This window comes from Thamnophis elegans, chromosome 13 (assembly GCF_009769535.1).
Source record: "Thamnophis elegans isolate rThaEle1 chromosome 13, rThaEle1.pri, whole genome shotgun sequence".
NCBI lineage: Eukaryota > Metazoa > Chordata > Lepidosauria > Squamata > Colubridae > Thamnophis > Thamnophis elegans.
This window is the reverse complement of record NC_045553.1, coordinates 37488715-37505016: the sequence shown is the minus strand read 5'-3', so window position 1 is coordinate 37505016 and position 16302 is coordinate 37488715. Positions and strand designations below refer to the sequence as shown.

The 16302-nt window shown below is 42.4% G+C and overlaps 1 protein-coding gene across 1 annotated transcript; it reads left to right on the top strand.

Moving 5' to 3' along the window:
* The first annotated feature begins 10953 nt into the window (after positions 1–10953).
* Positions 10954–15978, top strand: LOC116516492 (PI-actitoxin-Afv2a-like). Its single transcript, XM_032229004.1, has 3 exons — positions 10954–11364; positions 13189–13368; positions 15821–15978. The coding sequence occupies exons 1-3, from the start codon at positions 11292–11294 to the stop codon at positions 15829–15831; spliced, it is 264 nt and encodes an 87-aa protein (XP_032084895.1). The 5' UTR covers positions 10954–11291; the 3' UTR covers positions 15832–15978.
* The last annotated feature ends 324 nt before the right edge of the window (positions 15979–16302 follow it).

Genomic DNA, 16302 nt, shown 5'->3' with positions numbered 1-16302 from the left:
GGTAAGGAAGTTTTGCAATCTAGGTTCTCTACTAGTAATAGGTGAAACTGGAGCTCATTATTGGGCTCAATCAGTAAACATTTAGAAAGTTAAAAACATGAAAAGAACTTTCATAAAGAAATGCCCTAAAAGTAGCTTTTTGTTTTTACAATTTTCCTTGAAAATGGTTATGTGAGCATTTCCACACTCAATTGTCAAAGAGGATCATATAGCGATTACACACACTACTGAAAAATCTACTGTTGACAACTTCTTTTCATTTGTCTCCTTTCCAGGTCATTCCCTACCCCAATTCCTAATTGGATTGATAGATGGAGTGGATTCAACAGCTGGGGAAGGAATCTAAACTTCCATGGACTCTCCCACTGAAACACTTTGCATGCATTAAATTCTAAGCATTCTCTTAAATAAACATACAAATGCTTTGACCCCCACAATAGTCTGTCTGTAAAGTACTGTTTCCATTGCTCCTTTCACTCTTTTAGGCCATTGACAAGATTGCAATCAGGACACCCAAATACAGAATATTCAGTGAATTTATGAGATACCGGGAATATTAAAATACATTTTGCAGTAACAGAGAATGTTTTTTTTTGTTTTTTTTGTTTTATTATTATTTTAATTTTATCAATTTCATATATACATTCACAATTATATGATCTCATAACTGTTATTAATAATATGTATTTATAACAATTTTTCCTTACCGTTGACAATATACTTGAAGATTGCTTTTTTAACATCCTATAGATCCATCTTATCTTACAGCGGTCCTACTTCTTCTTCCCTCCCTCTTTCCTTCCCTCGTTTCTTCTCTCCTACTCCCCTTCCTTCCCTCCCTCCTTCCCCTTCCCTCCTTCTTTCCTTCCCTCCTTTCTTTTCTCCTTCTCTTCCTTTCCCCCTTCCTTTCCTCCTTCCTTCCCCCTTCCTTCTCTCCTACATTCCCTCCTTCCTTCTCTCCTTCCTTCCCTCCTTTCTTCTCTCCTCTCCTTCCCTCCCTCCTTCCTACCCCCCTTTCTTCTCTTTCTTCTCTCCTTCCTTCCTTCCTTCTCTCCTTTCCCTTCTCTCCTTCCCCTTCCTCCCCTTTACCCTTCCCCTCTTCTTCCCATTCCTCCCCTCTTTCCTACTCTTACATTCCCTCCCATTCTTCCTCTGCCTTTCCCTTTCTCCTATTCCTCTCCTTCCTATCTTTCCTTCTACTCCTCCCTCCATCCACTCTATCTGTTGTTGTGTTTACATATTCTCCTCTTCAGGGGATGACCTGGTTCTCTCTCTTTTTTTTCCCCTTATTTGAAAGTTATATAAAAAAAGGCAAGATTTACAAAATACAAGATACAAAAATAGATAAAGCTCTTTACATATTTTCATCTCCCATAGCTCATCTCGCCTTACCTAGTATGAGACTAGGTTGCTAATTCCATGCAGGTAGTTATAACGGATTACCTATCAGCTTTTCAAGTTTTTCCAACGTTGTGGTCTAATGGTATTACTCAACGGTGAATTCTCACCTCTAATACATTTCTACTCTCATTTGTCCCTCTGTCTTTGTGTATTGTTTATTTGAGTTGTTGCTTAGATCATTTTAAGTTAGTCAGCTATCTCCTTTTATATCTGAATCCTCACTGTCTCATCAAGCCATTTGTACAATTTCTCCCAGACTTTGTAAAAGTCTGTGTCTTCTTTATCGTTAATCCGCATTGTCAATCTGTTCATTTCTGCTAATTCTAAGATTTTGTTCATCACCATTGTGCTAGTGGGGGCATTTTCACTCTTCCAGCACGGCACGTAAGCGATCCTTGCCGCCGTCAAGATGTGGACGAGAAGGTATTGATTGGTTTTACATATTTTTTGATCTGTTATCCCTAAAAGAAACATTTCCAGCTTAAGACTTAATTTAATTGACATGATTTCATTCAGCCATCTTAGCGTTCGCTTCCAATATGTCTTAGCCACCGGACACGTCCACCACATGTGGTAGTACGTGCCCAGTGTTGTTTTGCATTTCCAGCATTTGGCCGATAATTTTGAGGAAATTTTTGCCAGTCTTGTCGGAGGGAGATGCCAGCGGTAGAACATTTTGTATATATTTTCTTTATAGGCCGGCGATTTCGTTAATTTCAGGTTCCACTCCCATACCCTTTCCCAGTCATCCAGGTCAATTGTGTGGCCGATATTCTGGGCCCAGGTTACCATGACTTCTTTTACTCTTTCTGCTTCCATTTTTCGGATCAGCAAGCAGTTATATATTTTCGAGATTAATTTCTCGTCTGGTCCTGTTAAGATTTTATCCAATTCCTGGTCCTTGTCCTGAAAGCCAAATTGTGCTAGATCTGATTTGTATTTATTTTGTATTTGAAAGTATGGCCACCAATCAATATTTATTCCCATTTCAGCCAAATTTTCCCTGGAATTTAGTCTATTTTGCTCATCTAACAGCTGTTTGTAAATAACATTTTTATCAAAATTTATCAAATTTGGGTATATCAGGGCTTCCGTCGGGGATATCCATTTGGGTAGTTGGATATAGAATTTCCTTCTAATTTCCAGCCAATCCTTAATCAGTACCTCTCTTAAATGGTGTCTTCTAAAATAATTGTGGACTTTATTTCCCTCACACCATAAGTAATTGTGCCACCCCCATTGCAAGTCGTGGCCCTCTATCGTTAGGATTCTTTTGTTGGTTAACATTACCCACTCTTTTATCCACATTGTTGTTGCTGCTTGATGATATGCTTTCCATTCCGGTAGGCCCATTCCACCTTGCGCTCTTTTATCTTGAAGATGCTTATATTTTATTCTAGGCTTTTTGCCATTCCACACAAAATTTCGTACCATTTTATCCAAATCGTTATAACATTTTTCTCCTAATTTGACTGGTGCCGTTTGAAATAAATAGAGTATTTTTGGCAAGACATTCATCTTGATTACAGAGAATGTTGACCGTCTGATCCGGTAGGAATATTTGGTTGGCCTTCCTCTCTCAGTCAGCCCTTTTGAGATATGTCAGTCAGGAACTCTATCCTATGGTTGAAGGATAGTGAGAATGGTTGGCGTATGTTTAAGGTTGCAAAGGATGTAGAAGAGTTTCTAACTTTTTCCCTATGCCTTCAATTTAGTAAATGCAACATTTCTTAGTCCTTGTTTTATTTAGCACTATTTAACCAGTATGGAGGTATGTAATTATAGCAGAACTTTAATTAAAATCCCTACATATCAACTCATGATTGTAATTGCATAAAAGTTCAGCTCCATTTCATATTGTGCATATAAAAAGTGGCTTGACTGAGCACCAGACATTTGTTTTCAACATCACTTCGTGGTTATTCGGACTGGTTCACTTTTGGGTTGCCTCTAACCCAAATTTAGGCACCTTTTCCAACTGAAGGCAGAGTTTTGTACATCCACATACAAGATAGCCTCCCTCCACACTAAACAATGACTTAAATGGTGGAAAGCTCTCCCCATTTTAGATTGACTTTAGAAAACTGTTCCCTTACCAGAGACACATGAAATAAGACTCTCTTTTCCGCATTATTCCCTGTCACCCCTTAATTTTGGGATAACCATATGAACAATGCTTGGAGGACTGTTCTATTTTCATAAAAGGTATATAGGTACATGAGGACAGGCACATTTTGGGATGAGTACCAGTAGCTCCACTGTGAATGGAGGGAGAAACATTTGGATTCTCTCTGCCACAGAATTCAACGGTCATATGAAGCAGACAGAATCCAAACGTTTCTCATTCCATCACAGTGGAGCTGCTGCTCTCTTTATCATCCCTTCTGGCCCTTCACTCCCAGGGATTACCTTAAAGGGACAGGCAGAAGCAGCTCCACTGTGAATGGAGGGGAAAAGTTCAGGAAATTTTGAAACTCCTTCAGCAAAACAAAATGATAGGATTAGAAGCAGCCCCTCACCCAAGATTCAATAAAGGATGAAAACCATTAGGCACAATAGAAATTATCCAACACGCTTTCAGAACACAACCACTTGTTTGCACCACCCCCAGAGCAGTCCAAACTTCACCTGGTAACTCAGATGAACAATTAGCCAGAGGTTGACCAGATTCGCTCAGACAAGCACCTAGGATTGGTATTTCCTCTTTTGCCTATTGAGCCAGCTATGACCCCTATATCACCCCTACATGACCCCATAGGAATCTGACAATGGCCAATAGAATATTAAAAGATGTGTTCTTGCACAGAAACAGGAAGCTCAAATACAAAGCCCAAAGAAGGTATAAAAACCTACCCACTCTCAACTCCATTTTGTCAGCTGCCCAGAATCACATGTGGTTCTGCTTCATGAATAAACCATCTTTCCAATCAGCCTCCATGCTTTCCCGTCTTTCTCCCAGCTTGGAACTTAACAAGGTAGTTATTTCTTCCAACAATTGGAAAAGAGGTGGCTAAATCATTTGTATGGTAAACCAAGAAAAGACATAGTGGGGAGAGTGCGTAGGGCATAATGAATACAAAATACCAAAAGTCTAGTAGAGTTAATTTATGGCAAACACATTGTTAAGCAAATGCATGAAGAAAAAGCGAATTGTTAATAATGAGGCAGGCAAAGAGTTAGTTATGGTTACATGAGACTCTGGAAAGAAAGATGAGATCGGAATATGGAGGTGGTAAAAAGAACATTGGTTTGCAGGAATAGAAAGATACAGACCGTGAGGGGAGGTGGTGAAGAGTCATTCTAGCTCTTTCCTTTTTATCACTTTCCTCATTCCTTCAATTTAATTCAGGTACAATTCCTAACTCATTTGCTACACTCTATATAGCACTGTTTATGTATGATTGATGGACTTGTACTCAGGGTCCCTACTAGGTATGACTTCCTTGTTTCAATTACATGACTGCCCAGGTCTACTTCCCTATTGCGTGAGGGAAGACCTCCTCTCCTAGAAGAATATAATATTTTGAGAAATATTAAAAAGGCAGAATATTATATTTCCCTAAAGGAGAAACATGTTTTAAAGACAGAAAGCAACTCCCTGGCCCCAGCAGGTACTTGGTGACCATTAAGAAAGACTGGAGCAGCCTATCTACAAGACAAAAGACCTCCAACTCCAAGGTGATGGGATTAAGACATGACCCTCAAGGACATAATAGGATTAACCCATCTAGCAGCAGAGCTCACCACATGACACAATCACCTGGGAACATTGCATCAACTAGCAAACTTCAACCAAACCTGCGACTCAGCCAAGTTACAGTTAGCTATGACCCCTACAACAACCAATAGGACACACGTTCTTGCACAAGAACAGGAAGTTCAAGTTCAAAGCCCAAGAGAGGGCATACATACCCCGCTCTCTCAACTCCAGGTGGTCAGCTGCACCAGGACCATGTGGTTGATCGTTCCGCTTCATTATTAAACCATCTTTCCAATCAGCCTCCATGTTTCCAGTGTCTTTCTCCTGGCCTGAAACTGAACCAGATGGATATTTCTGTCAACATGTGCCATCTATAATATGGCTCAACTCGAAATCAGATTCTTGCTTTGAGCACTCAAACTGCATGCTCCTCACTTTTGGACATTTGCTGCTTTCAGGATGTCTCTTCTAGAGATAGGGAGATAAGACCTTTCTTTTTCCTCCACACCAGTGGTGGGTTACGACCGGTACGCCCCAGTATGGGCATACCGGTGCCTGCCGGGAGCACCAGGTACTGTTCCGGTATGGTGTTCCGGAGGGCCCACCCGCCTGCCCTCTTTACCGGTATTTGAGGTTTTGGGGGCTTCTGCACACGGCGTGTATGGCACCTGTGCGACGCTCCGCCGAGCAGCTTGAGCATCGTGGAGGCGTCGCAGAGTGTCGTGGGTGGTAAGTATGCATGTGTGCGCTGCGCATGTGTGTGCATGTTCATGTGGTGGACGCCCGGCCCCGTTACACCGTCCAGGTTGCACCGGGATCCGGAACCCACCACTGCTCCATACCTATGTGCAATCTGCTTGCAAATGCACCCTTTCCCTTCCAAGATATGATCACCTTAACAACACTCTTGGTGTTGGAGAGGCCACCAGAATATGTCATTCACTATTTTTGCCATTTTCCGGAATGAATCATCCAAAACACACAGGATGAAACTTCCTTTTCTGCAGTATTCCCAGTTAGTCCTTAGTTCTGAGGGAACCATTTTGGGATGGGAGCATTATTCGAATGTTGGGGGAAACGGGAGATTCTGACACAGTATAAAACTAAATCCGAGTAGAATCTTTCATACAATTTCGGGTATAAGCTTCCCATGAATATATTCTTCCTAAAACCTACAGCCACTGTTTTTTGTACGTCCGCAAAGAGGAACAGATGCAGAGCAATGTACAGGTAGCCGTCGACTTACAACAGTTCACTTAGTGACCATTCAAAGTTACAAGGGCACTGAAAAAAGTGATTTAGGACCATTATTCAGACTTATGACCAATGCAGCATCCTCACGGTCACTGTGATTTACATTTGGATGCTTGACCACTGACTCACGTTTATGACTGTTACAGTGCCCTTGACACATTTTACAACCTTCTGACAAGCAAAGTCAACGGGGAAGCCAGATTCGCTTAATAACCGTGTTATTAATTTAATGAACGCCAGGATTCACTTAACAAACGTGGCCAAAAAAAGCCGTAAAACGGGGCAAACTCACTTAACAAATTTCTCTCTTACATTTTGAGCTGAAGTGTGGTGGTAAGTTGAGGACTGCTTGTACACGGGAACTGGGATAGATAAAAAAATAAATAAATACACGAAACTCCCTCACGCGCAAATTACTGTGGTGAGGAGAATAATATAATTTTATATATCCACATACAAGACGGCCTCCCTCCACACTAAACAATGACTTAAATAGATGGTGGAAAGCTCTCCCCATTTTAGATTGACTTTAGAAAACTGTTCCCTTACCAGAGACACATGAAATAAGACTCTCTTTTCTTCATTATTCCCTGTCACCCCTTAGTTTTAGAAAAACCATATGAACAATGTTTGGGGGACTGTTCCATTTTCATAAAAGGTACATGAGGACAGGCACATTTTGGGATGAGGGCAGAATTCAAATTTTGGGGGAGATGGTGTTTCTGAAAGAAAATGTCTAAACGAAATCTATGGACAAACCCTTCCTTCCTTCCCACCTGACGTTATTATAATGGGAAGGACTAGTTATCTAGAGAATTTATGGGAGTGGGGGTGGGTGGGAAGGGCAACAACACACATATGTTTTAGAAGAGTTCACAGCCCAGAATCAATTAGAGATGGACTGCTATAGATATTAAACAAATAAATTAAAAAATAATAATAAAATTTTATGTTTTCGGCCTACAGCCTGTTTCCCCTTAGAATTTGGGGAAAGAGTTATGTAATGGTAAATGGGAGATTCAGGTGACGAAAATGAGATGGTGGGAGACTTGTACTTTCAGACTTGCCTGTTTCTCTCAATGCAGCCTTACAACAGAAGCAGCAGCTGTCAGCCTTTGACAGCTCCTTATGTACTGGTGCTGGTTTCTCCTCAGCCAATTAGAGCTCAGCGACTTCTATGTCAGGCACAGACCAGAGAGAAACCAGGACACAGTAGACAGGTAATGTTCAACCTGCAGATCCACTGTAATCCTACTTTCTTATTTCTAACTGAAATAAAGATGTTACTTAAATTAATTTAAAAAAAATTTCAGAACAACATAAACACTGAAATTTTCAAAGGAACAAAATTACATGCAGAAATGGTAGAAGGTGGGATAAGTACATAAAAGACATAAAAACAAAGGGAACACATCTTTGGGAAGGTCCTTGCAGATCATTTCAACAAATTTGGGACATGTAATACTCTGGGAAGCAGGAATAGATGTGAACACTCCATAATCCGTGTGATGTTTCCAATATATATGAATCCATATGACTTTGGCAACTGCCGGCCTTGCAGGAGTTAGGTGACAATCAAGATGAGCAGGAAGAGTTCATCTCTGGGATGGAGGGAGCCTTATGAGGAGAAAGAGGCCGAGTAAAGGGAAATGCATCTGCTCCTTCCACACCAGGCATAGAAGATGTGAGTGTGAACCAGATTCTCGAGGGAGGGGCAGCTTTCATGTAAATGGGAGGAGATAATTGAGGGAAGCCACTAGTCACTAGTTATCTTGAGAATTTATGATGGGGGTGGTGGTGGAGGGGAACAACACACATGCATTTTAGAAGAGTTCTCTGCCCAGAATCAATTAGCTGAGACGGACTGCTATAGAAATTAAACAAACAAAGAAAGAAAAATGAAATTTCATGCTCGCAGCCCACAACCTGTTTCCCTTTAGAACTTGGGAAAAGCTGATGAAAGTTATGTAATTGTAAGTGGGAATGAGATTGGCCCTAACTTATCAGGTGGTGAAAATGAGATGGTGGGAGACTTGTACTTTTAGACAGAAGCAGCCCCAGTGGTGCTTATTTGGGAGAATGAGGCTTCTTTCTTGAGAAGAGCCTTTCAGAATGTCCTTGCTCAGACTCCTTAGAGTACCAGCACCAGCTTGGACCTCTTATTTTCTGGGCATCACAACATCCTCATCCTTCAGCAACTCAGGCAGCAGTTCAACCAGGTTTTCTGGGATGTTCATTCTTGGTCTCCTTATCAGAGGCCGAGCTGGCCATGGCACCTGGTAAAATGTACAAAAGACGGGATGACACATTTTAACCTATTCAAATGCTGATAGAAAGTTAGACAAGAAGTTTGGGCTCCCTTATATGTCATGAAAAGAGAAAGTGAGTGTAATAAGAGTAGGATTTTGCCTATTTTGCTCTACGGAACTGAAAGTTGGGACACCTGGCTGGGACACCCCAGGAAGCTAAACAGATGGGAAAGGCGTGGGTAAACTCTTTGTGTGATAGAACAACAAGGGATAAGGTCAAGAGTTTGTATTGTGGAATGAATACAGAAGTAAATTAAGGCGATTCAGTGAAGTAGAGGAAATAAATTGCAAAAGAAGTAAATGATAAAAAAGCAAATGGTTCATGAGAAAGGCATAGAGTTAAGAGTCATGGTTGGATTAGACAAAACCATGGAAAGAAAAAGATGAGAACTTTTGTTGTGTAAATGTACAGAAGAGTATAGAGCTGATAAAAACAAATGTGGTTTGCAAGGACAGAAAGATATCTCTTTCCTTTGCATCCCTTTCCTCATGACTTCATTTAATTAGGGTACAATTGCTTACTTATTTGCCATGCTCTATGTAGACCTGTTTATGGATGACAAGTGGAACTGTACTCATGATTGCTACGTATGACCTCTTTGTTCCAGCTACATCAACAGTCAACAAACTTATAAAAAGTCGATCTCTCATTCTAAAGACTCCTAATAAAATCATTGTTCTGTAGCATTCCCAGTCGGTCCTCGGAGTAACCATTTTCGTATCTGAACATTATTCAGATTTTAGGGAAGTGCACCTTGGTGTTCCAATCATATGACTAGGTGTACTTCACTGTTGGATAATTTATAAAACGGCTCTACTCTGCATCAGATATTTGCTTTCACCACTATGATACATTCGAACTGCATGCTGCTGGCTCTTGGACGTTTATCGACTCCTAATAAAATCATTGTTGAATTGAATTGAATTGGTTTATTTATAGGCCGCCCTTTTCCCTGAGGGGACTCAGGGCGGCTAACAACTCATAGGGAGGGGGATACAGACAATAACATATAACATTACATATAATTAAAAAGTAAACAACATTCATCCAACATTCGGGTGGGGGCAGATCAATCTCTACCCCCAGGCCTGGCAGGATAGCCAGTTCTTAAGGGCTGCGCGGAAGGTCTGAAGGGTGGTGAGGGTACGGATCCCCACGGGGAGCTCGTTCCAGAGGGTCGGAGCTGCCACTGAAAAGGCTCTCCTCCGCGTAGTGGCCAGCCGGCACTGGCTGGCAGATGGCACTCGGAGGAGGCCCAATCTATGAGATCTAATCGGTCTCGAGGAGGTAATCGGCAGGAGGCGGTCTCCCAAGTACCCAGATCCACTACCATGGAGGGCTTTATAGGTGGTAAGAAGCACCTTGAAGCGCACACGGAGATCAACAGGTAGCCAGTGCAGCTCGCGGAGGATAGTTGTTATGTGGGTGAACCGAGGTGCACCCACAATCACTCGCGCGGCCGCATTCTGGACTAGCTGAAGACGCCGGATGCTCTTCAAGGGCAGCCCCATGTAGAGCACGTTGCAGTATTCCAGCCTAGAGGTCACGAGGGCGCGAGTGACTGTTGTGAGTGCCTCCCGATTCAGGTAGGGTCGCAACTGGCGCACCAGGCGAACCTGGGCGAATGCCCCCCTGGCCACAGCCGACAGGTGGTGATCAAAGGTCAGCTGTGGATCCAGGAGGACTCCCAAGTTGCGAACCCTGTCTGAGGGGTGTAAAATTTGGCCCCCCAGCCTGAGTGATGGAATGCTAGCCAAATTATTGGGCATAGTCTTCAGCCCTACCCTGCAAGGGGTCCCCCGTATCCCTCTTATTTAAGAGGGAACGGGTTACCCTAAACAGGGCGGCTGGACGGGACTCGGCGGACGCAACCAAGGAGGCAATGTATGTTCTTTTTGTTGCCCTAAGTGCCCTGATGTATTCCTTGGTGCAGGTTGTTAAAAGTGCTCAGTTCGATTCGGATCTATCGGACCTCCACAGGTGCTCTAGGCGTCTCCTTCGGCATTTCCTCTCCCGGAGCTCCTCGCTGAACCAAGGAGGCCTCCGGGATCCACCACCTCGGAGTGGCCGTAGTGGCGCAATCCGGTCAAGGGACTCCGATGCTGCCGAGTGCCAGGCAGCAACCAGAGTTTCTACCGGATTGTGGGCGAGAGTGTCAGGAATAACCCCAAGCTCCGTCTGGAACCTCAAGGGGTCCATAAGTCGCTTGGGGCGGAACCACTTGTTCTGTAGCATTCCCAGTCGGTCCTCGGAGTAACCATTTTCGTATCTGAACATTATTCAGATTTTAGGGAAGTGCACCTTGGTGTTCCAATCATATGACTACGTGTACTTCACTGTTGGATAATTTATAAAACGGCTCTACTCTGCATCAGATATTTGCTTTCACCACTATGATACATTCGAACTGCATGCTGCTGGCTCTTGGACGTTTATCGACTCCTAATAAAATCATTGTTCTGTAGCATTCCCAGTCGGTCCTCGGAGTAACCATTTTCGTATCTGAACATTATTCAGATTTTAGGGAAGTGCACCTTGGTGTTCCAATCATATGACTACGTGTACTTCACTGTTGGATAATTTATAAAACGGCTCTACTCTGCATCAGATATTTGCTTTCACCACTATGATACATTCGAACTGCATGCTGCTGGCTCTTGGACTGCTCATTTTCTGCTTTCAGGATGCCTGTTCTGTAGGTAGGTAAATAAAACGTTTCTTTTCCCTTCATACCTACATGCAATCTGTTTGAAAATGCTCCTTTCTCTTCCAAGATACAATCACATTAACAAGAGTTGATATTGGAGGGACCCCTAATATACGGGATTTACTTTAGGAAGTCAGTTTCTGGACTGGATCATCCGAAACAAAAAGAATGAAAGTCCCTTTTCTGCAGTATTTTGGTCAGTCCTTAGTAACCATTGTGGGATGTCAGGATTATTCAAATTTTGGGGAAATGGACATTCTACAAAGTTTAAAAAGGTTAAACTAAATCTGAGTAGAATTTTTGTTTCATTTCCTTTTATAAGGTTTCCTATGAATAATATGTTATTCCTAAAACGTACAGCTGCTCTTTTTTTATACGTCAACAAGGAATAATATTAGATGTGGGTCGAGTGAAGAGGCAGGACACTCCGCTAATACAACAGCTCTTTATTTGGTAGACCTGTATAAGGAGTTTTTTGGCTGTCTGGCAGCTCTCTCTTTTAAAGGGGGGGCTGCCTGACAGCTCAGCCACTGAGATCTCTTAACTTTCCTGCTTGTAATGTGAACCAATTGATTTAAACCACCAGTTTCACTGGACTTTGAGGGGGGGGGGTTTCAGGGCCCGCTGTGTTGCTGTGGGTCCCCATTGGCTCGGTGGTTTCAGGCCGGGTTGACTTCTCTCTTTCGTGTCCAGTGGCTTTTTCATGTCATTCGTGCGCGATCTCTGCTTTGATGTCTGAGGTCAGGCTGCACTCCAGCTGCAATCAGGCTCTCTTTGGATAGCTGCCCTCTGCCATGGTTGCCTGAGTTTCCCTCCAGGCAGCCCCCATATCGGGGAGCAATTGGAGAGTCCAGGATTCAGGAGACCTGGTGATCTTAATAGATTTTAAAAGCTGACTGTCAGTTTTCCTAAAAATGCCCTAATTGACTCATGAGTATCGAGACAAGTTTCAATACAAAACTAGGAGCACTCATTTATTAGGAGCACCGTTAGGCAAGGCCTTTTTGCAGTCAGACCTGAGTTTTGTTTGAATTATAGCTGAACTTTACTACTGTTCCTCCACTCCACTCAGTCTGTGTCATAAATCACATTCCCCAATGTGATGCACCCATCCCAAGCCTGCTGCAGTAATCTGAGACCTGACTCTAATCGAACGTATGTGTGAAATGCACTGTACCCCCTTCCCTCACCTTGACAACTTTAGGAGTTAACAAACAGCATATTAATTTTCCAATTCTAAGCAGGCATCAAAAATGCTTAAATCTGGTTGAAGAGAAGGTACATGAGATGTTTTTGGAAGAGGAGAAAAAAGAATGGCCCCACCAACTCTCCATTTCCAGATGCCCCTCTTTCCAGTGATGAATGCTCAGCTCCAGAAAGGGTTTCTCCTCTATCTGCCGGAATACAAGCCCTAACTTTCAAGCAAGTGGGATGAAAGCTCTCCCTAATCACTTTCTCAATCCTTTCCAGAAGTCTGGAATCTCAGAAATGGGGGGGCGGGAGGGGAGGGTCTGATGACTCTTCTTAGGGGTAGATGAGCTTTCATCTATTACGCTGAACTTCAGTTCCTTGCAGGGCTTCTAATGGCAGTTGACAATGATTCATATTTGAGTGTTCTCACTATGTTAGACAGACAAAGTGTTTTCACTTTTTCTGAGGTTTGGAGTGGATTGCTCAGGATCTACTTTTCCAGTAGATGTTCAAATATCCATGTTGCCTGGGGTCTGGAGTCAGAATACAGTACATTTTTATGATATGAATTTCTGGATTTCCTTAAAAGAGACAATCTGTCTTATTTTCTTGTTTTCACTTTCAGGTAATTATCCTGCGAAATGTTACTATGAACCTAAATTAGGATGGTGCTACAGTCCTGTTGTTCGCTACTTTTTCAACCACGTACGTGCTCAGTGTATGATGTTCACTTATAGTGGATGTATGGGCAATGCCAATAACTTCTTAACTTTTGAAGAATGTGTAAGAGAATGTCAAAGTTATGGTAAGGAAGAAATTAAAATCTTTCCCTTGGTGCACAAGTATATAAAAATATAGTCTTTCTAAAACCTGCAGCTACTATTTTTTCTACATCAATAAGGAGTAACACATGAGTCACAATCACAATAGAGCTGTAAGGGACCTTGGTGGTCTTCTAGTCCAGCCCCCTGTTCAAGCAGGAGATCTTATACAATTTCAGAAAAGTGACTGTCCAGTCTCTTCTTAAAAACCTCTGGTGATGAAGCCCCTGCAACATTCTGAACTTCTGTGCCACTGGTTGATTGTCCTCACTGTTAGGAAGTTTCTCTTTAATTCCCGGTTGCTTCTCTCCTTGATTACTTTCCATCCTTGTCCTGCCCTCTGGTGCTTTTGAAAATAAATTGACCCCCTTCTCTTTTTGGCGGCTTCTCAAATACTGGTATACTGCTACCCCTAGTCCTTCTTTTCTGTAACTAGCCAAACCCAAATCCTGCAACCATTCTTCATATGTTTTCAGTCTCCAGGCCTTTTATCATCTTAGATGCTCTTCTTTGTACTTTTTTTTCAAAGTCTCAACATCTTTTTTGTAATGTGGTGGTCAAAGATTCCTTTCACTATGGTTGAGTTATAGAGACCTACTTGGTTTAAATTGTTGGAAGAAATGTCCATCTGAGTTCAGTTCCAAGTGGGGAGAAAGACACTGGAAACATGGAGGCTGTTTGGAAAGATGGTTTAATGGTGGATGGGACCACACGGTTTGAGGTCCTGGCACTTGAGGAGGGAGGGAGGGAGGGAGGGAGGGAGGGAGGGAGGGAGGGAGAGAGGGGGGAGGGAGGACCTTGCCTTGCAGCTTCCTGTTCCTGTGTAAGGGCAGGTATTCTGATTGGTTGTCAGACTCCCATGGAACCATGCAGGGGTAACTTTGCAGATTGACTTGAGTCCCAGGCTTTGTTGAATCTTGCTGGGTGATGATGTAATGAAGAGGGCTGTGCTCTGAAAGGGTGTTGGGCAATTAATATTGGGCTTAATGGCTTTGTCCCAGTTTGGATCTTTAGTGAGGGCTAATCCTAGCATGTCCTGAGGTTGAAGGTCTTTTGTTTTGTAGATAAGCTGGCCCAGCCTTTTGTCTTGTAGATAGGTTGGCACCAGTCTTTCTGGGGCTATCAACAAAGGCGGAGGCTGCTTTCCAAGAGCATGTTTCTCCTTTTCTCATCCAGGGAGGTATAATATTCTGCCTTTTTAACATTTCCTATAATATTTCATTCTTCTAGGAGAAGGGTGAGTGCTAATTTTTTACACTATAGAAAGACAATAAAAATTCAGTTTTGGAAACCCACCCTAAGTAGACTGTATAAATACTTAAATCTGGGCGAAGGGAAGGTCCATGTGAAGTGGTTGGAAGAGGGGGGGAAGGGAATGGACACTCCCCCCCTTCCAGGTGCCCCCTCCAAGCGTTGAATGCCCAGCTCCAGAAAGGCTTACTCCTTCTGTCTGTTGGAATACAAGCTCTAACCTTCAAGCCAATGGGAGGAAACCTCTCCCTGATGATATTCTCAGTCTACCCCAGCAGGCTGATTTCAGGAATGGGGGCCTGTTGCCTCTTCTTAGGGGTACAGAAACTTGTGTCTGCCAAGCTGGTCTTCAGTTGTTTGAGGGCTATCTGCCAGGCTGCACTTACATGGCTTCTAATGGCAATTGGCAATGACGCAAATTTGGGTGTTCTCACTATGTTAAGGCAGGCAAATTGTTTTCGCTTTTTCTGACATTTGGAGCAGATTTCACAGGATCTAGTTTCCCAGTAGATCACGGGTGTCAAACTCCTGCATCACATTGTCATTATGTGATGTATTGTGACGTCTTCCCTTTGCGAAGCTGTGATGGGCATGGCCTGCACATGATGTATCTGGCCCGTGGGCCGCCAATTTGACACCCCTGAAGATAAACACGTTACCCTGTACTCTGGAGTCTGAACACAATATATTTTTATGTGATGATCTTCTAGACTTCCTTAAAAAGGACAGTCTGTCTTATTTACCTCTTTTCAATTTCAGTACTATTTCCCGAGAAATGTACATTTCGCCCCAAACTAGGATCATGCGCAACACCTACTATTTGCTTTTTTTTCGACACAGTAACTGGGACCTGTAAAATGTTTGTTTATAGTGGATGTGGGGGGAATGAAAATAACTTCTTAATTGAAGAAGAATGCCTAAAAGAATGTAAAATCACTGGTAAGTACTTTGCAATCTAGGTTCTGTACTAGCAATAGGAGAAACTGGAGCTCGTTATTGGGATCAAAAACACTCAAAAAGAACTTTCATAAAGATGTGCCCTAAAAGTTGCTTTTTGTTTTTAGAGTTGTTCTTGAAAATGGTTATGTGAGCATTGCCACACTCAATTGTCAAAGACAACATAGCGATTACACACACTACTGAAAAATCTATGTTGATAACTTCTTTTCATTGTTTCCTTTCCAGGGCAACACTGACTCCAATTCCTGATTGGGTTGATAGATGGAGTGGTTTCAGCAGCTGGGGAAGGAATTCCAAATTTCCATGGACTTTCCCACTGAAACACTTTGCAGCATGGAATTCTAAGCATTCTGTTAAATAAACATACAAATGATTTGAACCCTAATAGTCTGTCTCTAAAGTACTGTTTCCATTGCTCCTTTCATTCTTTTAGGCCATTGACAACTTTGCAAATAGGGCACCTCAATACAGGATATTCAGTGAAGATATCAGATACCGGGAATATTAAAATACATTTTGCAGTAACATTTTGAAGGATAGGAGAATGGTTGGTATATGTCTAAGGTTTTGTAGTTTTGTATATCCACATACATATCGAACAATGATGACTTTAAGGAGAATAGATAGAATAGAATAACAGAATTGGAGGTCTTCTAGTCCAAACTCCTGCTTAGGCAGGAAACTCTATACCATTTCAGACAAATAAT

Excerpts from the sequence above, each read along its gene's own strand:
- LOC116516492 (XM_032229004.1), top strand. The coding sequence starts at position 11,292 with ATGATACATTCGAACTGCATGCTGCTGGCTCTTGGACTGCTCATTTTC. Across the intron at positions 11,365-13,188 it reads TCAGGATGCCTGTTCTGTAG|GTAATTATCCTGCGAAATGT; the intron begins GTAGGTAAATAA and ends TTTCACTTTCAG.